At 33.8% G+C, this 27,264-nt stretch overlaps 2 protein-coding genes across 14 annotated transcripts in view; one reads left to right on the forward strand and one right to left on the reverse strand.

Moving 5' to 3' along the window:
- The window catches only part of LOC143255097 (cyclin-dependent kinase-like 1), an 84,413-nt gene that overhangs the window by 6,505 nt on the left and 50,644 nt on the right, over nucleotides 1-27,264 (forward strand). For 8 of the 13 annotated variants that reach the window (XM_076510318.1, XM_076510303.1, XM_076510311.1 and 5 more), the window contains exon 3: nucleotides 12,314-12,390. The exons of 3 other annotated variants lie outside the window; for them this stretch is intronic. The gene's annotated coding sequence lies outside the window, so the exon portion shown is untranslated. Of the gene's footprint in view, nucleotides 1-4,160; nucleotides 4,415-12,313; nucleotides 12,391-23,990; nucleotides 24,138-27,264 lie in introns of those variants that run through there. 2 more of the 13 variants (XM_076510275.1, XM_076510344.1) reach the window with 2 other exon arrangements.
- Nucleotides 14,368-25,289, reverse strand: LOC143255149 (techylectin-5B-like). The gene is made up of 5 exons (XM_076510386.1): nucleotides 24,977-25,289; nucleotides 22,226-22,437; nucleotides 20,640-20,745; nucleotides 17,133-17,297; nucleotides 14,368-15,639 (listed from the first exon to the last, which is right to left on the reverse strand). The coding sequence occupies exons 1-5, from the start codon at nucleotides 25,152-25,154 to the stop codon at nucleotides 15,362-15,364; spliced, it is 939 nt and encodes a 312-aa protein (XP_076366501.1). The 5' UTR covers nucleotides 25,155-25,289; the 3' UTR covers nucleotides 14,368-15,361.

Here is a 27,264-nt window from a genome sequence, read left to right on the forward strand (position 1 = left end):
ACATTCTAATCAAAGCACTGATTTCTTCCTACCATCCTGTATGCCTTTCCTCACAGGAAATTTCTCTGAAACCTGCCAGTCATCTTTTGGCAGTTATCTTTGTACAGAAATGACAGGCTGTGTGATGGGTGAGTGCATGGAAGGATGGTACTGTTGGTTGATCAGCATGTGCCCATCCTGTCTTTGCCACTTGACACACCCTTGGAAGTTGTAGCCATCTGTGTTTCCTTTGGTTGTACCATCACTGTTTTTTTTCTACCTGTCTCCTGAAGAGACCCATGATCAGTGAGACCTTGATACTGTTGATGAATAGTTGCCATTTCTCTTTTTAATCCTAGGAGACTTTAATGGACATAACTCCCTGTAGGGAGGTGCTGATATTGAAGGGAGGGGTTGCTTTGTAGAGTGTATGCTCTCAGATCATCTTTCTCTTTTCAATACTGGTTCTTATACTTATTTTCATGATGCTATTCAGTTTTCTACTCCTATTGATCTGTTGGTCTGCTTCCCTTCACTATACTCCCACTTTCATGAAAGGTTGACAATAACCCATGAGGCAGTGATCATTTTCCTATCATTTTTAGAGAGACTGGCTGTGGTTGATGCCACCTGACTTGTGTATCCTCTTGGAAGATGGACTGAGCCAACTGGCCCTCTTTTACTGCTCTCATGGAACTTGATCCTCCTGTCATTTTTAAGCCATCAATAGACAACTGCGTGGCAGTAGTGACTGACTGTATTATCGAGGCAGCTGCTCAGTGTATTCTTAAAACCTCAACACATTCTTCACAGTGTCCTTGTCTGTGATGGAATTCTGCCTACCACACAATGCAGAAGAGTCAAAAAATGGGCCTGGGATACTTTTGATAGGCATCCCACACTTTAGAACCTCATCAATTTTCAGCAGTCCTGTGCATATGCTTGGCAGTTAAAACATCAATGATAGAAGGAGTCTTGGATTAAATTCACAACTGGCATTTCTTCTACCATGAAAGTCTTATGGGACAAGATTTGGCAGGTCAGTGGGCAGTATAATTTTTCCCCCTTTCCAGGCCAAGAAGTTTGTGATGCCTAAAGCATCACTGATACTCTCAGTGAAAGTTTTTGCTGGGATTTTAGCCCTTCTGCTTTATTCTCCTCCTTCTTAGCCATCAAGATTCGGGCAGAGTGATCACCTCTTTTCTTTCGGACTGATCGTCTCATTACGCTGGTGGGACTCAAAGTGGCCCTTCATTGGTCTGGCAGTACATTGGTCAAACCTGATAATGTACACTACATGATGCTACACCATCTCTCTCCTACTTCTCTTGCTATTCTTCTGATTGCTTTTAACCAGATCTGGCAGTAGAATGTTTTTTCTTATTCCTAGTGCCAGGCTATTGTTTTACCTTTCTCAAAGCATGGGAAGGATCCCAGGATTCCTTCAGTCTACTGTCCAATTGCTTTGATGAGCTGTTTCTGTAAGACCTTAGAGAGGATGGATAATGTTCCACTTGTTTGGTTCCTTGAATCAAACAACCTCCTCTCATCCACCCAGTGTTGGTTCTGATGACAGCACTTCACTATGGACCACCTGATTCGACTTGAAACCTCAGTCATAGTGTATTTCTTAAATTGCAAGGTGAACATCACTTGATACCTAGGAAAGTGAGGATCAACATTTCATTTTGGTCAGTGATTCATAAATCAACGAGTGTTCTTGGTGCTAACCTGGCAGTTAATACCAGCCATAATGATTAGGGGATTGCTGATGATACCCCAGTCAAGCACTGGAGCTTTCTGGCACATCTTTAGGTGTTTCCTCACCTATATCATTGAACACAAATAGAGAAATACTTTTTCTACCACTTCTAAACTGACACACAAGCTCATGCACATTTGCCAGTGGTATTCTTACCCACTTCATTTATACTTATGGATATTGTATCACTGTGAAACTAGATGGGCTATGCATAACATCTATAGGATCATCATTTCCCACCTAAAAATGAGTGTACTGGGCGAACAGATGGATTACTTCTGATATACTTCTGCTGTGCTAGAAAGACAGTTTTGACTCTGCCCTATTGATACAGTTTGAGTTGCCAGCATCTGGAGGTTAAGTTTAGAATACTGAAGCATTGGACACCTTCCATTGCACACAGATATTCTTCAATACACAGTAACAGAGAGGCATCAGTGCCTGTCATTGTGTCACTTGAAATAAAATATTACATAAACTGTCATTGCCATTCTCCTTCTTGACAATCACTAATAGAGATGACTACACACTCTTGGGAGGCTTTGTAATCCTGTCATTTAGTAACCTGTGTTATCTTAGTGCTTCAGGGAAGTCTGTGAACTGTTTGTTTTATAGAATTCAAACACTTTTTTTATTTGATGGTGAGTGATTGTAGTTCTCTTCAAACAATTACACCTATGTATATGTATTCAGTATGTTGCTGATATTTTGTTGCTCTGTTGACTTTAGATTCCTGCTGCAGTCCCCACATAATAACTTCAGATGAACAAGTAGAAAAGCATTCATTTTTTAATGTAATATGAAAGAAGCAACACTAACAGTACATCTGTATCATTCATCTCTACTTTGCTTACCACTCTGATGGTCATTCTAGTACAAAGCTGAATTGCCAATAACAATTATTACAGATCAATACCAAGAATTTTTCCCCTGATGAACAGAGCACTATCTGTACTACTTCTGTTCACTCTCTGAACAGATGATGATAGGTGTTAGCTCAAAAAACTGCATTACATACCACCAGTACATTCAGTGTTTGTCCATAGTACATTTTGTTACACTACATGCATACATGGTACCACTATTGTTCCCTCTACAAGATACATGTGAGCTGTTCACTTTCCCTGGATCAGTTGTGATTGACACTGGATGGATTTACTACCAAAATTCATTTCATTTATTGCTTAGGTCATGTTAGCAGAGAGCTTCTCTGGTATGTCTATTTCAAGGATTTCACTGCCAGAAAAGAGGTCTGCATTGACAACTTTCACTGTTTGGTTTATGTAGCAGAAAAATAATTAGACATACCACTTCATTAACTACTGGTTGTGCTGCTGTTCACTGGAATGAATTGATTGTTCATTGACCAAAATGGTAGCTTTACTTAAAGTGACTGGCAGACAGTAATATCCATCAGGTCCATTTTCCTACTGTATGTTTGTACCTGCATTTACCAAGCACCACTTAGCCTTGAAAGAGATGGGCTGGCACCACACCTTTTGGGAAACTATCTGCTGTTCTCTGTTTCCCAGAGCTCAAATAACAGTTCATGACCCTCCCTATTTACTGTATAGTTGGTTGGCAAGAGATCAGTTTATTTTGCTGTTTGGCAAAATATGAGTGACTCTCTTAGCTTAAATGAAATAGAATAGAGAAACTTTAAGATTTTTTTTATTAATTTGTGTGTTGGGGCTCTAATACATGATGCATTGCTGTATTATAGCAGGTATACTACATGTTTTCTCTCCATTGTCTGGCATAAAATTTCATAATTGTTGTATATATGAGTGTACTTAGTTTTAACAATATAGCATCAGTTAAAGAACTAGATAAATATCTTAATTTCACCTACTTATCTATCAAACTAGATAACTCAGTTAGGTATCATGTGTGACGTCTTGTGAGAAAGATTTCTAAGGAGTTGAACACTATATAGGGATAGACAGTGAGAGTACAATGTACCTTATTTCTTAATGGTAATGACCAACAATGATGTGAAAAGAACAAGCACCCTTAAAATTAATAAAATTATCATCCTGAGTGTATAATGCTAGGTTTTCTTAATTTGGAAAAAAACTTTTCACTGATTTATAGGAGATACTTCTTAGGGCTCTCAAACATTGTCCTATCTTTTGGTTGTGTTTGAAAGACAATTCTATTTTGTGATTATTCTCTTTTTTGACAAACTAAATAAAAAGTCAGAGAATTTAAAGTAATTCTAAACATAGATTTACTTCTGTAAAACATTTTTTGAACTTCCTTTTATTATGCAGAACCTACCTATTTAGTCTTAAGAAAAATCAATACATTAGGTAGGAAGGAGAAAAGTTTGCTGCTACATAATTTATTTTTGGACAAGTTTTAATTTTTCTCTTGACAAATGTATTTTCCTATATTTTTCCATAACTGTGCTATTAAGCTTAAGCCTTTAGGAAATAGCATTTATCATAGGTTGAAGGACTTATAACTAGGAGGAAGAAGATAGTCAGTGAAGGGGAGAGAGCTTTCATGTTTCAGAGAAGTCCTTGTCTGGACATCAGACTTTTGTTAATACTTCTTTCTTATTTGGACCACAGAACTGAAAAAACTGCAGAAATATAGCACATTCAGAATGGTTGATTGTATTCATTCCTGAGAATGAAGCTCAGTAGGCAGCAGACTGTAGGTGATCTGGTAAGTTTGGGACTAAATGTAATAGTCTCTATAACAGACTTAGAAGCATTTACCAACAGATTTATTTCAACTCTGACGATAGTGCTACCAGTGGACAACATCTGTTAACCTGAGAGGCTATGATAGTTGTTTAAGGGCACTTCTAAACTTCTCCATGATGAGTGGTATATTGTCAGAGTTGACAGTAGGTCAGAGAATGGCCTTGGGTTGTGCAGAGCTGATAGATGAGTTAACTTAAGTAATTTGTTGTTGTGCTACTCAATGTAGAAATCTCTGAGTATGCCCTCTGCACCACACTCTTGATGTTTATGATATATCAGCCCAGTGTTCTTGAGAGAAAGGATTATGTCATTACTACTGTTTTCTGAGTGCAAAACTAACAAATCTTGCCACTTCAGGATTTAAGAGTGTTTTATGTAAGATATAAGAATGCCATGAATTTTTACCTTATGATATTAATATAATAGTATTCTAAACTTATCAGTTATCTCGAGTAGTATGTGCAATTTTCATATAACACTTGATCAAGAAAGTCATTAAGTTAAGTCAGTTTTGACTGCCTTTGTTTCTATACCATTTCGTAGAGGTCGCATTTATTCTGTAGACAGTGGTGTCCTTTAGTGACAGGTCAAGTGCTTTCTGAAAGTTATTCCTCCCTTACGTTTGAATGAGAATGACCAATTACATGGATAATACTAGTTGTTTCCGGTAAATCGAATGTTACCTGTGAATCAACAAATATTGAATTTAAACAATCTAGAAGATCTTGATAAAATTAGTTAAGAAAGATAAGAATTTCAATCCAGTAAAAGTAGCAGTCCATCATCTAAGCAAATATACAAACTGTTTTTTGGTTTTCCATTATAATGAAGACTCTGCTTTTGCATTTTACAAGTGTCTGCTCACTTTCTTTCTTTCTTATGGTCTCAGAGACTTAGAGAAACTCAATATTACATAGTACTAATAGATATCTTGTTGGACCTTTTGTTTTCCAGTGAACTTGTCCTATTGCTCTAGGAATAAACTGTCTTAATTGAATACACCCCAGAGTGCATAGGACAAACAATATTTTGATGTTATAATCACATGATATCTTATTGCAAAAGTTTCTGTTTTTGGTTGATGTTGGTATTACCCTTTACTTTTATTCTTGTGCTCCTTTAAGACTAAAAAAGCTTCATGTTATTGAAAATGATATTTTCCACAACTGAAAATTTATGACCAAGAGGAAAAGTCAATCACTAAATAAGAATGGTTATACAAAAAGGCTCTTGAGTTTAAGACAAGTTGTTTACTGGTCATTGAACATTTGTCAATGATGCAAAGGTTTGTGGCTCTTAGGTTATCAATACCAAAGACTCGGGAAGATGAGCAGCTGATTTCTGATATACCTGGGATGATCGTTCATGTTCTTTCTCTGATGATCAACTTCACTCCAGTGGAAACAGAGATGATTGAGGATCATCATATTGATGTTACATGTACATGTCTGACTCTGAAGGGATAGTTTGTATAAGACTCATAAACATTCACTAGCTAGAGTAATTCAGACTCAGCTCTGGTTGAAGCCACCCAAGGATGTCAAGGAAAGATTGGAAGTACATTAGTGGATGACATCCTCCAACAGGATCTACTTTACGGGCAGGTGATATGATAAGTTATAGATGGTGAAGAAGGTGAACCATGGATCAGTGGTAGTTTTCTCTGAGCTAGAAGCTATAATACCAAGGAAACCCAGGCTTATGGAAGAACTGTGGTCTCATAAAACCAATGGATGTGTCATTGATGGCAACTTATTGTTCTGCTTCCTGAGCCTGGGATTAAATGTTTACACTAGAGTTGAAAACACTAACTGTATTGATGATGCTGTACCTGTTCAGCTAAGGAAATCTTGATCAGGTGATTGTTAAAAGTTGTGAGGGAAAGGCCATTACTATGACCACAGATTCCTATGAGTGAGAAAAAACAAGTCAAAGGAAGAGATTTGGGTCATATACTAAATTGTTTGAAGTATCCAACTGCTTGGAACAGCTTGTTGTAAAATCAAACTGTACAATATCTGATTTTTGGTCTATATGATTTGATCCTGGATTCCATTAAATATTTCAAGCAAGAAGTAACTTTCAACTGTTTAACACAATGAAAAATTAATCCAATTTTATATTTTAGAAGAGGGTTACTACAGATAGTTTGACCACTTATGTGGATGATCTTTGTCATTTGCAGCATAGGTTTTATCTTGCAATGACTTCAGTGGATCATGAGGATATTCTTAATTAGAAGTTTCTGGAAATAATACCAAGTGATATTATGGGGTACTACTTCAGTGTGAAAGATATCCTCACCCTTAATGAAGAATGTCTGTTGCAATGTGGCACAGAATAGTAACTTCAAATTGGTTGCAAAAGAGGAAGAATTCTACAGTAATAGCTGCAGTGAGTTTACCTCAAACAGACTGTCTAGCCCAGACAAGTACATCATACCAAGTCCAAGCCCAACTTGGGGTGTGCTACAATCTTGCTGTTCAATGAATGGAAAGGGTTATTTTGGTTTTACTATGGTTTGCATGCCACAGTCTATGCTGTTGATGCCTTCACTTCTTCCTGGAAGAGAGATGCAAAGTATTTAATTGGCCTATGGAATGTTGGGTTACTTTTAAATGAAATGCCCATATTGTACTGAGATATAAGGTAGAAAATGCTAGTTGTTTCAACTAATGGCTCAGTAAATGCAGGACAACCAACAAAAGGTGGTAAAGAATGCTACTACAGCTCCATGCATAAAATAGACTGTTTTCTTTCTGGACAGCAATAGAATTACCTTAAACATTTACCTCTCAAGGGTGTTGTTGAAGTTCTGATGATGTTCTACAGTTATGGATAATTAAATATCTGACTTCCCTATGGATTGGTCATTGGCATGTGTAACTAATAGAACTAATTGAAGCTAGTGTTGATTCTAAGGCTGCATCTTGAGAGCAAGTAAATGGTTACCAACATGTCTGAAGTTGAGAGTTGTTCAAGCAATCTATGCTGAATGCAGTGATAGCAACTGAATAACTTGTTGACTGAATAAGCCAATGTTTTTTGGGACCAGGTGGCCATTTGGGTAATACACAGTATCATATAGATGCAGACTTTCCTAGGGCACTAGCAATGTATTCAGCACTAAGGTAAAGTAGATTTTAAAGTCTTACAACCCTCACAGGATGCATTGTTTTTTACTGGTATTGATTGTCGGAAAAAAGGAGAGTATGTCAATCCTGTGTTGTCTCTGCCAAGTGAATGTAGTGATCCATAGTAATTCCTTTCCACTTTTGCAGATAGAAAGATGTCTGCATGGATTGGAAGGTACCTTGAGACTTAACACTTTAGATCTAGCATCAGAATACTAGAAAGGCAAACTGGATGATGGGAGGAAACCTACTTCTTCATTCAGTACTCATGTGGTTTGTATTACTTTCAACATATCACTCAGTCTGTGTAACATAATTATCATTTTCAAAAGGCTAATGGATCTTACAATAAAGGGATTGCGAATGGAAAGTTGTCTAGTCTCTATCAATAAAAGTTTGGTGTTTAACTGTAAGTTTGAGTCTGTTGCTGAAAACTGCATGTACATGGAATGATTAAGGTCTGGATTAACTAACACTTTTGTTTAGCATAACACAGTCAGCTGCTAGTAACATTGCCATATAACAGAAGAGATCTTATGATAAAACAGTTAAATAATGAACATTCTTGTGTAGAGAATGAGTGTAGTTTTGATACATGTTAACACAGGAGCTCTGATTTGATGAGTCCTTATCTCATCCTCGTACAACTTGATCCATTAATCCCTCAGCTGCTGAATGCACCATATGGTGTGATTGTAAACTGACATTTGCAGAACACACCATATGGTGTTCTTTAATAAAAAATAAAAATTCTGCACTGCTCTTTCATTTTCAACAAAAAACCTGCAAGCTAATATATGAACTACAGTGATTTAATGGCACTCATAAATGGATGTAACATATAAATAAGCTTAGACTGTACATTATTCAGAGCCTCTTGTTGATTTAGGGTTTGATGCTGAGGAAGCAGAAGATAATGAAACACTGTTTTTTTTATAATTTTGACTGGTCTGATGAGTAGGAAAATAACAGAAATTATATATCTGACTACATGAAATCAGTCAGATGAAGTAGTGCCTATAGAGAAGGCATAAGATAGCTATGCTGATTGACTGTGATGTCAGTGTCATCTTCCTGATTGGTATGACTGGATTAGCATCCAGAGAAGCAGCTGTAACAATCACTTGATTGTAAAATAAATGACTGAAAGTTAGTTTAATTTCTGGCCTCCCAAGTTGTCAAGTGGTGTTTCATTATAAAATGTATGTACTATATTATGTGGTTGCCACTTGATTGTTACAAAGTTGGGAAAATTTGTTGATCAAAAGATTAATTGGGTTGTAAAGGTGTTTCATTCCTAAATTTCTGAGCTATCAAGCAGTATTTCACTGAGTGGTATTTGTAAATGTGATATGCAGGTATACCATGTGTTTAAAACTTTCTTGTTTTAAAGTATATTTTTTTCAAATTATCAACAATTCTACATATGTGTAGTTTTACATAATATAAAACCAGACAAGTTTTTAAGCTGTTTCATTCTAGCTGCCTTTATTCTTCATCATTCCATTCAGATAACAACTGATCTACCTGTAAAAATATAACTAAAGAGTTGCACTTTGAGTAAGAAAATTGACATTACTGTCGTTTAGTGGTTACCAGGTGATATCCTGAGTTTGCTGTTCCTTTATATTTGCATGGAAATAATTACTTACACAAATAGAATTAGTTGAACTGGGTAAATATAACATTACCATTGAAGCAGGAAGCATTTCATTAAGTTTCTTTTGTGAAATATGACTTTTAACCAAGACAACTTGGAGAGCAAGTAATTTACAATTCAGTAAAAATGACCATCCATTATCCATAAGCAAGTACAAGCATTGTGTTTGGAACTAATAAATATTCTTCATTGTATTTTTGTACATTTGCATCTGGTCACTTTATTTCCTTCTCATAAACTAAGTTACTCAGAATTACTTTGTAATAAATATTGTCTTTGAATCTTTCATTGTTATGTAAACTAATTTCGTCACTCTGAGGGAAGCCAACTTGATATTCAAATACCAAGAAAACATATTGTGCTTAATGGCTAGTAGGTGACAATGTGTTACAGTACTGGATCTATTGAAACAGTATTAATAGAGGTAAATCTTGTTGGCTACCATGGTAATAGTGGATGAGCTGGAAGCCATTTGTCTAAAATTACTAGAATAGGTAGCAATATGTAACATTAAGATATATTTCTCAGTGTAGATGTGTGTGGTGTTTTACATATATATATAGATGTCACATAGTCATTTATGAATGTTACATGATGGGAATGAATAACTACACTGAGAATGCAACTGTAAAGCAAAATATGAATAAAATTCAAAAATTGAATCTGGATATTAAGACACTAAGGCATTAAGTAAATTGTAATTACTGACATGTGAATCATTATTTAATGGTACAGTGGACCTTTTATTTTTATTTACATATTCAGCAGGCAGTGGATTTTCTTTGAAGAAATAAGAGTAATGGATAATCTCATGCTGTGTTTGAGGGACAAAATACAGCCTGACCTGATTTTTTTTCAGTAATAGTAGTTAAAGATATTTCTATTAAATTTAATTGAAATATTCAAAAGTAGATAAGAGGGATATATAAAAAAGATTTATTTATTAGTTTGTTTTTGATTAAACACAAAGCTACACAATTAGCTCTCTGTGCTGTGCACACCACAGATATAGAAACTAGGTTTTAACACCATAAGTCTACAGATTTACTGCTGTGCCACTAAAGTGTATCCACAATGAGTATATTACAAATCCAAACTTGGTGCACCCACTGTTTTATTTGGTGATGATCAAATACTCTTAACCATGCATATTGGAATATTTTGTAAACATCCAATTTTATTTAATATTTTTTTTTAACATTGCTATGAAAAAAATTTGTTATTAAATTGCATGAAAATATATTGGAGATTTTATTAACAGAGACAGAAAGTAACACCTATACAGTGGCATTTTCAAGTCACACCTGACATGTATTAAACTTGTATTTGCAAGACATCTAAGAGAGAGTGAGATATCAGTTGTAATGGATTCTCATGGTGAGAAGCTCAGGGTTGGCATCAGGGTTGTATGATGTCTTGTTTCATTTGTTTGTGTAGGAACTAGTTTCTGTAGTTTCACTTCCATTTCTTCCTACTAAACCCAGGTTTTGTTTGTACAAAGGCCAAGTTCAATGTATTACAGTTACTTTCAAGTCTCACTACACCATGATAATCTACACCACCACATCCTTTTGTGTTTTATCTGATGAATGACATCTTGAAAATAATACTAATTTTCAGTGGCATTACACTACCTATAAAATATGACACAATGTCAAAATCTAATTCTGGTATATGTCATACTAAAATGACTTTATATCACTTATTACTATCATATACAATGCTGATTTGCATCTTTAAAATAGCTTTAATATAATGTACTCAATCATCTACTTAACAACCAGCTAATTTGGAAGGGAATGTGGTTGGATTCCAGGGTATCTGTGTTACCTTTTTTTTATGGCAGCAACCACAGTGGAAAATACAGCTGAGTGTTAGTCAATTGTGAGATCCGTTGAAATCTGAAGGACCAGGACATTCATATGTCCAGGGATACAGTCGCTAATGGCTGAGCCATCACATCATTCAAACGTACATTTCACAATGAAATGTGGACCTATCAGGATCTGCTTACCCCATATTTTTTATGACATTTTTATGCATGATAAAACATTTAATTCTTTTGACTCTGGTTTGTTGGAAATTTCACACATACATTTATATTATTTGCTTGACAAACTGTGGCATTGCATTGAAGAAGACACACTTCAACAAATGATGTTAAAAGCACAGTGAAACATCAAAAACTCTGGGAAAATCTTTTGTCTAGACTGCTGATGATGTAAAGCCTGTGATGGTTTCTGTTCTGCTGTGAAATACAGACTTTACTTGACTAATAGGATCCCAAGAATAAATATTTCATCTTATCCTTCTGAGAGTTTAGACTTAAAATTCAAATAATGGTTTCTTCCATGACCATGGCAGTGTCAATTTGTAGATAGTATTTTATACTGTAAATGGTTGTTTTGATTTTTTAATAAAATATATTCCAATTTTTTTGCTTTTTTGTATTATTGTTTATTTGTAGTCGTCTATTATGTATTTGTGTACATTTAGTAGTGGCTAAGATTAAAGAGTATGTATATATATTATGCTAAATGTATTTCTGTTCAATACTTATGTAAAAACCTGATTCTTTGTTTTCCTTTTTGCAAATAGTTTACTTTGTGCCTTTTTTATTTTAATACCTTACATTTTGTTCCCGTATTAAATGATTTAGTTTATATTTTTGCTTTCAGGAAAGATTTGTTCTATTTTACACTTTTATACAATTTGAAGGTTTTGTTTAATTTTTGAAAGAATTATCTAATGTAGGTCGTATGTTTAAATTGGGTTTCAAGTTTTAACTAGTAATAATTTTCTGTTATTCTCTGTTTTACTTGAATTTGTTGTTGTGTGAGTGTTCTACAGGGGCAATAAGTTGTAATGATTTCTTGACCAATGCATGAGTAATTTATTGCCAGAGAGAACTGCTTTGAATAAAAGGGGAGAGGAAAGGTGTAGTATACTGGCATGCTATGTGTTTTCTATCCCTATGTTCAACGTTAAAGCTTAATATTTAAGTAAATGTAGTTTTAACTATACAACGTTGGTTAGGGAACTAACTAAGCACCTTTCACCCTAGGTATCTATTGAACTGGATCATTCACATAGCGTATCACAGTTGCCTTGTCGTAGGAAAGATGTGAACACAATATAGAGGTAGGCAGCAATCTTTAAAAGTGGCAAGCAGGTGACACTTTGACAGTACAACTTCCCTTAGTTTTTCTTGGAAATGACCAACAGTAATTTATGTAGCACATGCATTTTGAGAAATAATAGCATTTTTGTTATGTGTTTATAAGGCTATGTGTTTTTTAGTTTATAAGATGTTTTTTCCCAAAATCCAGCAGATTTCATTGAGACCTCTGGAATCTCTAATAACGCCATTGTAAATATACTCGTTTTGCCTTTATAATGTACATGAAAAATAATTAATCTGCTTCACTTGATTTTTTAAAATCCAGTCTCTTTCTTTGTTAAATTAGGTCAAAACTCAGAAAATTCAGGTTTATTATCGCAAAACATTTTCTGCTGAGCATCCTGTCATTCTACGAAACTTACAAGATTACTAAAAAGGGAAATCAGTGCATCTGCGAATACCACAACATTAATAATTATAATTCTCTTATGGATATCACTTTTAAATGGTTTGTATTAGTATTTTAGAAATTAATAACTAATGTACATACAGAACTACAGAATTTTTCACAGCAAAGCGTATACTAGCGTAAGTCTTAAGATATTTTCCGATAAAGCCAGATATATATAGATATACATACGTCCTCCAGTAGCAGAGTAATATGTCTGTGGACTTGTACCACAAGAAACCGTGTTTTGATTTTACCCGGAGTGTGTAGAGCACAGATATCTCTTTGTGTAGTTTTGTGCCAAATAAATACAAACCTCTGTATATACTCAAAGCTTTGGAGATATCTATAGACATAATGATACAACTGCGTTGTTGGAATTGTTCTACCATGGGTGCCACAGATTAAAATTTCTTGTTTGAGATTCGTAAAACTAAAACATACAAATCAATATTTTTTTTAATATATATATCTGTAAAGAGGAAGTGATTAAAAGTATAAAAATGGTATCGGAAAAATCTCTAATTTATTACACGAAGTGGCAAAAATAAAGCTTGCTTAAGTTTTGAGATTGGCCATATAAATAAAATTGTATACGTATGTGTTTAAAATTTTAAAAAAAATCTCAGACTTTACTTTCGATGGATGTTGAAAAGATTAAATTTCTTCTATAACTAACGGGAACGGTGGTGATAATACTGATAGAAAACATTTAATAAACAATTTTTATATCTTAATATTCAACACGACTTCATGCAAAAAATGCAGCAAAAAGCGACTTAAGGGAAAGAAACTGAAGCAAAAAATTTTAACCAATGTGTGGATTCATGGAAAAAACATCGTAAAAGCTATATTTTTATGTCTCAAATTGATTGTTTGTACATTTTTGTTGTGCCTAAGCTACATGATCGATAAAATACTTAGAGTTAAATAAGTATACATACAATAGAATTTGGTATTTCATGTGATATTAAACTAAATGCACTTTTAACCACGTGAAGTGGAACTACGAGGAATACCTCAGGCCAAAACCACCTACAAATGTTTAATATCTGAGCAACTTAAAGCAATTACATAACAAGAGAACTAAAAGATATGCCACGATGAAAGGAATAAGTTGAACCTCGGATTAACTCTCAAAAACCAGAGTTTTGTTTTTGTTTGTATAAAAGTAATAATTATGTTGATAAACACTGATCGGAATTGCTTAATATAGTTTTTCTACTCTTCAAAGATTACCACAAATCAAGACTGAGTATTGAATGGCTTGATGCTGAAAACGTCAAAAACATGAAAATGTGATCTGTGTTTATCTGAACGTGACCGTTCCATTGGGTACTAAATTGAGACAGAGCAAGGGTAAATTCTGCCAATTTATGATATTACCTTGTGCCTAATTTAAATTTTGAGGCGTAGTTGCCAATTCCTGAAACTACCCTGTTGGCATATTTATTGTCGTTATATGAGGTCAATAATTTTCAATAGAAAAAGATGCAATAAAAATTAGCTTAATATAAATATTGGGAATCATAAGAAATAAACATTCTTTATTTTCTTAATTCTTTTATTGAGCCATTTTTCTAGACGACTGTCAAGCCACCTAAGTCTAACAAGAGCAGTAAAATTGTTCAGTAAAGATTTATTTCTCTAACATAAGTGAAGACATAATTAAACTCGTCAAGATGAAATTGATTTTATTACAAGTTACACAATACCTTAGAAACAAAAGTGAATAAAGTTTTCATTAAAAGGTCAATAGAAAAGCTACTATTTAATCTTGATATACTCCATCAGTATATTTGTCTGCCAAACACTAGGTTTTAACACTTTAGTTCTAATTTTTTATTCACTTAAGTGTTTTTATTTTCACTGAGCTTGTGAGGACAATTGAAAGCGGGGAAAATTATTACAATTTAAATACTATGAACTTAAAAAAATTAAATGTCGAACGACACTTTAGGAGCGGAATTATCTCATTTTCACGGCCAGTTATCTTTTGTAAATGATAACATGTCTTCAATTTAACAGCTTTTTAATTGGGATTTTTATTCCGTAACCAAAATAAACAATCCTACAATAATAAAGCATTTCGAAACAAAGTTACAGATTTTATCTTTTTCTTCATCTTTGTTCACAGCAATGATAAGTTGAAATCTTTAAAAGAATTGTATATATTTTTTTGTTTTAAACGACGTGTTACAACTTCTCTGTAATGCTGTTTATATATATATATATATCGTAGCAAACATGTAATACACATGTATATTTCTAACAAATTCAGAATTACACAAGAAAGTGTTGCAAAAAATATCCAACAGCTAAGCATAATTTTTCCCTACTTGAGTTTATAATAATTTTATTTTGGGAAATATTTTTTTTAATAATTAATAAAATAATGGTTGCCTTATAAGGATTTTTTTTTCTGTATGACACATTTCGTTTATCTTAGAAACTAAAAAAAATATTAATCATGTCTTATTAGCCAATAGATTAGTTAACTGGCAAAGCTTAAAGCGTGTGTGTATCATAATTTTTGTGCATATTTACTTAAGAGCGCCTGAACTTGGCACAAAGCCAACAGGTCTCAACTTCATCTCACTTGTTTTGAGGGAATAGTCGTATCCTTTCCAAAATTTCCAGTTAACGCCCACGGCGTGTTCTTTGTGTTTTCCTCGAAGATACAGACCGTTGAGATTAGCATCATGGCAAGCATTGTACCACCATGCTCCTTTATATGTTTCTGCACAGTTTTTTATCCATTTGTCATTATCTCTATCCTTAGTCGTGAATGGCATCCCGTTACTTGTAGCCATACCATCTCCTGAAAGAAAAGCTTAATTAATTACTTTCAAGGAATGTTACTGATATTCCTGTAAAACTAACAAGATTTATTTCTAGAAAATTTACGATCGTTTTAAATATTTAGTATTTCATCATACTAATGTTATTTCAAGTAGAAATAGGTAACGTCGAAGTTTAATACCCAAAATTAGTCCAGTTAAAAGTATATCAATGACGAGCATTGAATAAAGCAAAGTGTTAGAAACATTGCGCTACACAGTGGGCTATCTGTGCTATACCCACCACGAGTATCGAAACTCGGTTTCTATCGTTGTGAGTCTGCAGACATATTGCTGTACCACAGGGGGGAAATTGCAAATGAACGATGTGAAATAACTTTAGTTCTAAAATTGTCATACAGTGAACAATAAAAATGTTAGTTAGTGTTAACTGTACAAATACGTTGCGAAATAAAAATAGAGAGAATTATTGAAAGTGTAGGGAAAATACATGCCATATAGTTTTTGTTGTTTTTTTTGTTTGTTTTGGAATTTCGCACAAAGCTACTCGAGGGCTATCTGTGCTAGCCGTCCCTAATTTAGCAGTGTAAGACTAGAGGGAAGGCAGCTAGTCATCACCACCCACCGCCAACTCTTGGGCTACTCTTTTACGAACGAAGAGTGGGATTGACCGTCACTTTATACACCCCCACGGCTGGGAGGGCGAGCATGTTTAGCGCGACGCGGGCGCGAACCCGCGACACTGGGATTACGAGCTTCTCAAATAACAATTCAAAGATGAAGAACGTGAAAAAAAAAAAAAAAGAATAAAATATGCCAAGGAATATACAGATAAAATTGTGTAAGTAAGAATTACGTAACTGGAAGATTTTGTTTGTTTGTTGTTAAGCGCAAACCTATACAAAGGCCTATCTGTTCTCTTCCTGCCGAGGGCATTAGAATTCATTTTAGTGTTTTTAGCAATCAGACTTATATCTGAACCACTGGGAGGTATGTTAGAAAAATAGGAAATTGAATAAAGTAAATTATTTACTGATAACAAAAAATAAAAATCAGATTTTGCAATGAACGAATAAAAGTAATCAGACAGAGAACACTTAAAATACTTGTTAATACGCGTGAAAGTTGGTTAAAAAAGTAGAATACGCAGAGAACACAAAGAAGATTAGCGGATAGAGAGTAAACATAAAGTAAGTAGTAGGTTATATATATAACTCAGAGAAGATGAGCGAATATGTAATAAAAATTAAGTAGGTAAATACAGAAAACAAGAAAAATTCGTGAATGGGCAAGAAAGAAGTGGAGTAGGTAGTAAAGGACGGAAGCTAAAACGAACGTTACAATAAAAAAGTGTGATACAGATAATAACACCTTAAATAACGTGAATAAACCATTGACAATGATTGTTTTTAAATATAAATTGGGTTTGTTTTCGCACGTTAGAAAAAAATTGTCAGATTTTTTGAAATGTTAAAAAAGCAAAAGTAAAACTAAGTATTCGAGTTAAGCTTACCTGCATCTCCCCTGTATGAATCAAAGGTCATGTTGTACTTATTTACTTCACTCCTGACAACAAATTCCAGATATTCAGCATATCGCTTGCTTCCATCAAAATCTTCTAGCTCAATGCGTAAAAGCATGTTATTCTGATTTGTTAGAGCAAAAATAGCATCATTACCTACAAAAGGCAGAACAAGAGGTTTACAACCTTTACAAATTGAATTTTATTAAAAAAATATTGAATTTAAAATTCCAAATGCAAACGTGTTATTTAAGAAGTTATATATAATTATTAAAATGACCATGATATGTGTATAGACAAATCATTTTTAAATAATACATGTAAAATGTTTACCCATTTCCCTCAGTACCCAGTGGCTCAGCACAGATAGCCGATCGTGTAACTTTGCTTCTAATAAAGATTGTTTGTTTTTTGAATTTCGCACAAAGTTACTCGAGGGCTATCCGTCCATAATTTAGTAGTGTTAGACTAAAGGGAAGGCAGCTAGTTATCACCACCCACCGCCAACTCTTGGGCTACTCTTTTACCAACAAATAGTGGGATTGACCGTCACATTATAACGCCCTCACGGCTGAAAGGGGTGCATGTTTGGCGCGACCGGGATGCGAACCCGCGACTCTCAGATTATGAGTCGCACGCCTTAACACGCTTGGCCATGCCAGACCTCTAATAACGAACCGTATTGGTACAGTTAATGTGTTTGATAATGCATTGGTAAATACATACATGTTATATAGTCCTTATTACAAAAGAAATTATATTAACACTAAGAGATGATGCATTTAGTAGAAAGAATTAATTAAATATAAATATAATTAGAAATGAAACTGCTCATTTAAAGCTCTAGTGATTGAAGTACTCAAGGTATGAGCGATAAACAAGTGAAAACATTATTCTTTAGACCACTGTACTGAATTATGTTCCCTGGGAACAATATCTATAGTGTTATTATAGTTATAAATATAATTAATTGTGTATAGTTTCACTGAAAACAATAATAGCAATGTAGTCTCTGAGCTTTGTAATTATTAATTAATATAACTTTTACGTGGATTTTTATTTGAGGTAAATATAGTTAAATAAACTAATCTGGATAATTAGGTTTCCTTTACGAATAACAGCATCGGCTTGTATCAAATGAACACAATATATTTTGAAGTATACTAGAAATGATAACAAAGTATGTTTTATTTTAAACCCACTCATTCTATTTTTTACTTACAGGCTGATCTAATACCGAAACAAAAAGTTTTGGTCACACGTTGTTCAATATTTATTATAAAAACCGATACATGTTCCATTAAATCGAGAAAGAAAAAATTATCCTGTACGGCACAAACTTACTCTTGCATGACTGAGAGGCCTGGCATGACAAGGTGGTTAGATCGCTCAATTCGTATTCTGAGAGTCGCGGGTTCGAATCTCCATCACACCAAACATGCTCGTCCTTTCAGCTGTGGGGGCGTTGGTAAAAGAGTAGCCCAAGAGATTACAGTGGGTGGTAATGACTAGGTGCCTTCCCTCTAATCTTACACTGCTAAATTAGGGACGGCTAACGCAGATAGCCCTAGTGTAACTTAGTGTAAAATTCAAACAAACAAACAAACATGACTTATGATTCTAAACTTACCTGGATAAAACATGTAAATAGCATAAAAACTAAAATTTGGCGAAGAATAAACTATGCTAGGAGTCTAACTGGTAAAAACTATGGAACAATATGAGAAAACATCATTAAAATATACAAAACATACATAAGACCAGTAATAGACTATGCAGCTCCTGCATGGATTAATGTAAGTGAAAAACAATTACAAACCAAACTCCAAACATTACAGAATACACTAATTATATCAGCATACAGAGTATCTAAAACCACTTCCTCAAAGTTTATGCACAAATACTCAAATACACAAACAATACCAGACTTCTACATAGTACATTAGAATATTTTGATAAAAATTGGCGAAAAATGAGTTGTTATGCGAACTAGACAGATATTGCATGTATGATGAAGTAAGACCTAAACACCTCTCCCCGCTAAACTTGTACATCAGATCATTAAGATAAAATCATATTTAAAATAATAATAATGATAATAATAATACAATAGTGCTAAAATAAAACAGGTTACCAACGTTCCAGACTTATTTAAAAAAATGAAAGAACAATATAAATGAACATTTCCCTGAAAAGGACCAGATTTAAAGTTTTCCTATTACTCCAGCCCTTTGTATTTACTCGAAATGTATTAATGAGGCCATTCAAACAAAGTAATGGAAGGAGGAAGAGGTCTAGTGTACTTGACCCTCCTGGGTATACAAAATATATATACCCAAACACCTACAGAAAGAGAGAGAGAAGCACACCATCTAATAATTTTTTACAAGGGTAAATAGGTATCATGAAAATACAAAGTTTTGTCATGATTTTAAAGGGATCGACTTACAAGAAAATTAACTATGATTATATTCTATTAAAATATATTTAAAGAAGTAATATTTTATTACAGAGCTCAAAGGGAAAGGCACACAAGGAAGATATTTTCATTCTTATTTAGAGACTACAGATAATCACTATATATATTTTAAAATTATTAGTTTTTCGTTAGAATTTTTTTCATTTGCATCCTGAAGCCTACTCATTTTACAGAAACAAAATGACAAGTTTGTTTGTTTTTAATTTGGCGCAAAGCAACACGAGGGCTATCTGCGCTAACCGTCCCTAATTTAGCGGTATACCTAACTCTTGGGCTACTCTTTTATCAACGAGTAAGAGGATTGTCCGTCACATTATAAAGCCCCTACGGTTGAAAAGGCGAGTATGTTTGGGGTGAAGGGAATTCGAACCCGCAATCCACAGATTACGAGTCAAGCGCCTTAACCACCTGACCATGCAGAGCGAAATGTTGACTCCTATTTTCATTTGGTAAGGTGTAATTTTAGATAAATTGTTTGAACAAGTAACTACAATTTTAAGATTTAAATAATCGATAATTCTGCTTGCGATCTCAATATAGCATCATGATAATACATACAGTGTCCCTTATTTAGTTCTTGAGTAAATAAAAATAAAATTCATAAACTATATAATTTAACAAAAACAAAAAAGAAATAAATTACAAAACAGTTGATCAGATAAAGCTTTTAATTGAATCTTTAAAACTAAGATTTCCGATAAACTATTTTTACATCAAGTGATGACTAGTTGACCATTACAAAATATTATATTAAGAAATTCATGAAAGGTTGTCACGGTAAATCATTTGTTTCATTTACACTCTCTGCAAGCTTTTTTTTAGATGATGTATGTCAGTTATCATAAGATTTTTCATGGAAGAGAGGGGAGTAGAAGAAAATTACAAAATATGCTCAGAAAATATATAATGACATAATTTTTGGCACATTTGATATCAACTTGACCGATTTGCGTGTGTGCTTAGTTATATTTACTTATAAATATATTTTCACATAAAAAATGAAAAGTTTTCAAACCTACCTAACCAAAATTCAGCGGATAAATTACCAAATCCTTTTTTATATAAATCCCAGGGCTGATAGAAGACTTCAATATTATTCTTAAAATCTCCACGCCTTTGAATTACCTTTGTAACAAAAAGAAACAATTCTTTATTTTAGAATATTGTAATACTTATTCGAAAATTTCTTAACCATGAAGTGTAAAGAAATATAGCAAGTTATTGTGATAACTTAAAATTTTATATAAACGATTTTATTAAACAGTGTCCATGTAACCTAATATTCTTTCTCGTGCTTGAAAGAATTGTTCGTTATTCTCTTTTTGAAGCAAGAATTTCATCGGCTAGAGACGTAAATTAATAGATCAAACTATATTCATTAGAATTAATGTAACGTCCTAATTTACAGACGAAATGAACTATTAACCTTTTGAAATAGTTTGCTACTTTACAATATATTATCTGACCTGAGTAGCACTTGAGTCTGGCATGGCCTGGTATTTGAGGCACCCAACTAACGATCTACGTGGTTGTGAGAGCGAATTCAGAACCAAACATGTTTGTTTGCCTTATACCCGATGGGGCGTTATAATGTGAAAATCAATACCACTATTCATTGGTAAAAGAGTAGCCTTAAGGTTGGAAGTGGATAGGTTGACTAATTGTCTTCTCTCTAGCCTATCGCTTTAAAATTAGGGAAAGTAAGCACTGGAAGTCCTCTGATTAGCTTTGGAGCCGTGACAGTTATATCTCATAATTCATATCACACGAGTTAGGTTTTGGTGTGGTTGACTGAGTAGCTGTCTTTCTTTTAGTCTAGTCTATTGTTTTAACATTAAGGATCACTAGCATAGACAGATCCGAGTAGATTTGCGCGAAATATTTGACAAACAATAACCATTCCATAAATATAATATCAATTTTTACTTACATCATCACTAAATCGTTTAAAAATGTTATATAATTGTTAATCAAATCGGTTTAACATTGTACTGTATTGGCTAAAATAGATTAAAGCTTCATAAATGCTACTTTGAAATAGTTCAAAATTTATATAACAACTTTTACTCGTGAAAACATAATCTAAGCGGTGGATTGCATTTTCTTAAGGTCGACATTATTTACTGTTTTTCTTAAGCTAAACGTATTTACCAGTTTCATAATTTTCATATTAGTAAAATATACATCTTTAAAAATAGTGTATTGATCTGTTGTAATAACAGCGAACAGATTTTGTTCACTCTTAGACTAACTCAAAACTGATTGACATTAAAAACGTATAAAAATATTAAAATATAAGATTGTTTTTTTTTTAATTTCGCGCAAAGCTACACGAGGGCTATCTGCGCTAGCCATTCTTAATTTATCAGTGTAAGACAAGAGGGAAGACACCTAGTCATTACCACTCACCGCCAACTCTTGGACTACTCTTTTACCAACGAATAGTGGGATTGACCATCACATTATAACGCCACCACGGCTGAAAGAGCGAGCATGTTTGGTGTGACGGGGATTCGAACCCGCTACACTCGGATTACGAGTCGAGTGCCTTAACCCACCTGGTCATGCCGGGCCTCGAATATAAGAAGCAGTTATATCGACTTACAGTCCATCCTCCACCAGCAGTATCCATATCGCAAAATACACTGATTGGATGATTAAGGAACGTAGGCCAAATTTTGTATACCCGACTTAAACGGCTTCCCTTGTTATAAAAACTGGCACAATCTTGTTCTTGTGGCAGGTTCTTACAGTTTGCATCTTCTTCCGCAAAAAAATGAAGTTTTCTATCATTATTTTCCGTGGAGCATATAGTACCTATTTAAAAGCTAATATAATTAGTAAAATTGAAATTAAAGTTTTAATTATATTAACAGTTTATTTTTATGTTTTGTTAATACAACTTAGCTAGAGCCTAATTAATAAATAATTTTATTAATAATACAAGTTTATTACAATAATTAAGCTGTTTAACTGACATAGAATATTATGTTACAAAGTGTTCAGTTCTTCAGTAAAAGCTGACAACTTTTTCAAGTGGTGCCCTCATGTGACATTAGCACTTAATTTCGTGGTCCGGCATGGCCAAGCGTGTTACGGCGTGCGACTCGTAATCTGAGGGTCGCGGGTTCGCATCCCCGTCGCGCAAAACATGCTCGCCCTTTCAGCCGTGGGGCGTTATAATGTTGGGAAAAGAATAGCCTAAGAGTTGGCGGCGGGTGGTGATGACTGGCTGCCTTTCCTCTAGTCTCACACTGCTAAATTAGGGACGGCTAGCACAGATAGCCCTCGAGTAGCTTTGTGCGAAATAAAAAAAAACCAACAAAACAAACTTCTTAATTTCGGTGTGTATGTCTATTCCAGGTAACAAGTAAGGAGGTTAGTTAAAATAATTCACCCACCAGCTTTTGAGCTAGTCTAATATTGTTTGATTTTGAATTTCACCCAAAGCTAACGATTGTTATCTGCGTTAGCCGTTCCTAATTTAGCAGTGTACAATTAGAGGGTTTGTTTGTTTGTTTTGGAATTTCGCGCAAAGCTACACGAGGGCTATCTGCCCTAGCCGTCACTAATTTAGCAGTGTAAGACTAGACGGAAAGCAGCTAGTCATCACCACTCACCGACAACTCTTAGGTTACTCTTTTACCAATAAATATTGTGATTGTCTGAAACATTATAACGCCCCCACGGCTGAAAGGACAAGCATGTTTAGTGTCACGGGGATTCGAACCCGCGAATTACGTGTCGAGTGTCTTAACCACCTGGCCATCCCGGGTCAACAACAATAGCGCTAACTAACATTTCCGTCAAGTGTATCCGTGTATCAACATAAAATTAATTTGCTTGTCATGGACCTGGACCTCGATAAAATATTGAGTTCCAAAACAGATAAAAGACTGAATATTGTTTGTAAGTTTGTAAATATTTTGTACGTAAATAATTATTTGTAATAACAGTTATTATAAATGTTTTTTTTTAATATATTAAAATATATTTGTAGTGAGAAAGAAAACTGTGTGTATAAATCTTGTTGGTAAATTTCACAAATTTCACACACATTGACATTCATTTAACTTCTAAATTTAAATTCAAACTTCCGGTTATTTGAAATCATAATACGTAACGCACGTAACATAATAAAACAGAGACTCGTCCGAGATTAATTATAATACGTGACATACTCTCCTGATTTTTAAGAATGTCTCCAAATAAAACTGATATTTTTACAAATTCACTAGGCCAAAATAAATAGAATCTCATACTTGCCACAAGTAAATGCAACTTAGGTATTAGCAACATAAAAAAGTGTTTGTTTGTTTTCTTATAGCAAAGCCACATCAGGTTATCTGCTGAGTCCACCGAGTGGAATCAAACCCCTGATTTTAGTGTTGCAAGTCCGTAGACTTACGGCTGTATTAGCGGGGGCACGTAAGAACGAATGATAGTGGTTGTATCACAATTCAAGGAAGAGTAATCTCTGAGAGAGTGGCAGGGAAGCAGACAGGAACGTTTTGAAGGTCTCAAAGTTGTGTTTGTTAACATTAACCATAATTATTGACTATTACTGTCTTACAATTTTCATTTTAGTAAAATAGTTTGATTATCTAAAAATGTATTAGAAAGGAGCATAAGCGCTCATTGTTTGCTGAAGGGAGCATTGTTGTGTAAAAGGTTGGGAAACACTCGAATATTAAGTCTTACGTACAAAATACCGTATTTGTGGAGCCGTTCCTATACTGAGGTTACATAATAGTTTTATTTGTCTGTCCTATATTTACGAAGATACTTGTTGTTTAGCTTAATTGTTTGAAATTAAATTTTATCGTAATAGAGTGCTATTCCGTTGAACTCTTTATGCTTTGCCTGTCTCCCGAGAGAACAACGGTAAATTTATGAAGTTACAACGTTAAAATCAGGGATTCAATTCCCTGATGTGGACACAGCATATGGCAGAATGTGGCTTTGGTTTAACAAACGAACTTTTCTTTGCCCTTCCAATGGTTCAGCGATAAGTTTGCAGGCTTATGACCCTAAAAATCAAGTTTTGATACCCGTGATGAGCAGAAAATAAATAACCCATTGTGTACCTTTGCTCTTAAAAACAACCGAAGCTTAAGAACAAACAAACACACTCTTTCTTTTAAATGATGAAATTAACATAAGTGTTGTGTGTTCTTCATCAATGTTCATATCTATTTATATATTTTATTTACTATTTACATAATTATATTTGCACGTTACCAAAATAAATATGATAATTTTAACATAGGTAAAACTTTAGAGAAAAGTGTGCATTCAATAACAAAAGTAATTTATGCCCATTGGACTAATTGTGAAATCGCAGCACTGATCTTACCTTCTATATTGGCAATCTTTTCTTTAGCCAGCTTGTTCAGTTCTGAAAGAGAGTCCACTATTCCTTCTAAAGCTCCAACATCGGTACAGGTTGTATGGTGATGTTGGACGCTACCAGTACAGAAGACTAAAATGTTTGAAAAGAGGATTGTTTTTTTCAAGATCATAGCGTACTTCATTTTCCAACTTAATTTACTCGAAAGTTAGAATCCTGTATGTGTTCGCTCAAACTCCAACTTTATTTTATCTCCTAGAATGAAATCTGAAGTCATATAACTTTTTGTTGTTTCGTTCCATGATTCCTGGGAACATTGTAAAGTAGTGTTACGATAAACACGAGTCCGCCTTGAACTCCAGAGAAGTGTTGTAAAATTCAGTGCCCAGATAACCTAAAACGTTAAGAATTTTCTTTTTTGACTAACAGATCAAACTTAATGGAGACAAAGTGGTTTCGTTTGATAAAACTCGCATTATAATTTTTTTTTTTTTTGTAGATAGTAGTGGTATAAACACGTTGCACTAAATATCAAACACGTTTTTCTTTCTTGAAATAACCAAGTATGCGTAAATGTATATCCACTAAATACTTTGCATTTTTTTGCTTTCATTTTTAAAGATCTCTGTGGGAATCTGAGTACCAGAATTCTAGATTTTGTTTGTTTGTAGTTAAGTGAAAAGGCTAGCTGTGACGTACCCACTACGAATATTTAAACCGTTTTTAACATTTTAATTTCGCAAATTTACCACTATGTTACTAGGATGGGGGGCAGTCTCTAGGCAGATGGAAATAAAATTCATTTCATATTATATTCATTTGAAGGAAAAGTCTGTAAACCATTTTGTTCTTATCATAACATTCAAAGTATTTTAAAATCTCTGTCTAATATCACTACGACTAACAGTTAATTTTAAAAGATACTTATCTTTATGCAAAAATAATTTAAGTCCTTAGTATAAGTACACTGAGTTAACTGCATCATTAGCGATTAATACATTTATTGGTATAAGATATGAATGCAGAACTGTATCGAACATGATATTAGTTCCGTACTCCTCTCATCAACATTTATGTAGTTAGTTAGTTCTTTATTTTTTAAGCATTATCTCAATCTTTTTACCATCAGTCATGTATTTGATTCTTAGTGTTGTAGCAGAAGTCACGTTCTTAATCATATAAATGCCAATTACGTATTAAATCTATTGTAACAAGTAACAAATTCAACACTTTTGCTGCAAGTCGCATACTTAAATCTCATTGTTATATAAATCTTTAGCATCTTATTATTCATTAAATATTGAACCTTTCATATAAAACGCATCTTGCATAAGGAAATACTATTTAACCATTTCACTACTAGTTATTTTATAAGTTCATTCATATAATTAAGTCACTTTCTTAATATTCACATGAGGAGCTAGGTCCTAAATCATTTCACTATCAACCACTTTCTAATTTATTTCTTGTATCGGCTAAATTGTTAACTGTACCTACTATCGATTAATCTTCAATCCTCTTACTAGATGTTCGATCCTTAATATCCTCACTATTAGTTGGGTCCTTAACTCCTTCACTACAGCTAAGTCCTTAACCATTTCACTAGAAGCTAGATACTTAACATTCTCACTAGCAGCCAATTCCACAACCTTCTCAGTCAGCTAGATCCTTAACTCTTTCACTAATTGCCAGATCCTTAACTCTTTCATTGGCATCCAAGTCCTTAACCTTCTCACTGTTAAACTATTCAACTATGAATTATGATTTATATTGTTAATTATTTCCACTACCGGTTAATCCTTTAACTAGAAGTGAAAATATTTTTAAATTTTACTTATGTAATAAATTTAAACATCAATCCTCTTACCACTGGCTTAGTCATCAGTCATTATTGGCTTGATCCTCTTACCAGTGACTTAGTCATCAGTCATTATCCTCTTACCAGTGGCTCATGATCCTCTTACTGGTCATTATTGGCTCCTCTTACCAGTGACATCAGTCATTATTGGCTTGATCATTACCATGGCTTTCATCAATTATTGATTAATCTTAGTCATTCATTAACAATCATTAATTCTTTAAAGATTAACCTTAAACATTTTCATGTTCAGATACTTTCATAACTGTCTTACAACGAAATACATTTTAATTTTTATCATTATTAGCTTTCTTCGCAGCTCTCTTAGTTTCAATAAAATAAACATTTCTTCGACTGTTAGCTAAAATATTAACAGTATAATTTGATTAATTTGCTATTTCTTACTTAATTATTATCTAAATAGTTAATTTCATCC

The sequence above is a fragment of the Tachypleus tridentatus genome, chromosome 1, assembly GCF_004210375.1.
Source record: "Tachypleus tridentatus isolate NWPU-2018 chromosome 1, ASM421037v1, whole genome shotgun sequence".
NCBI classification, from domain to species: domain Eukaryota; kingdom Metazoa; phylum Arthropoda; class Merostomata; order Xiphosura; family Limulidae; genus Tachypleus; species Tachypleus tridentatus.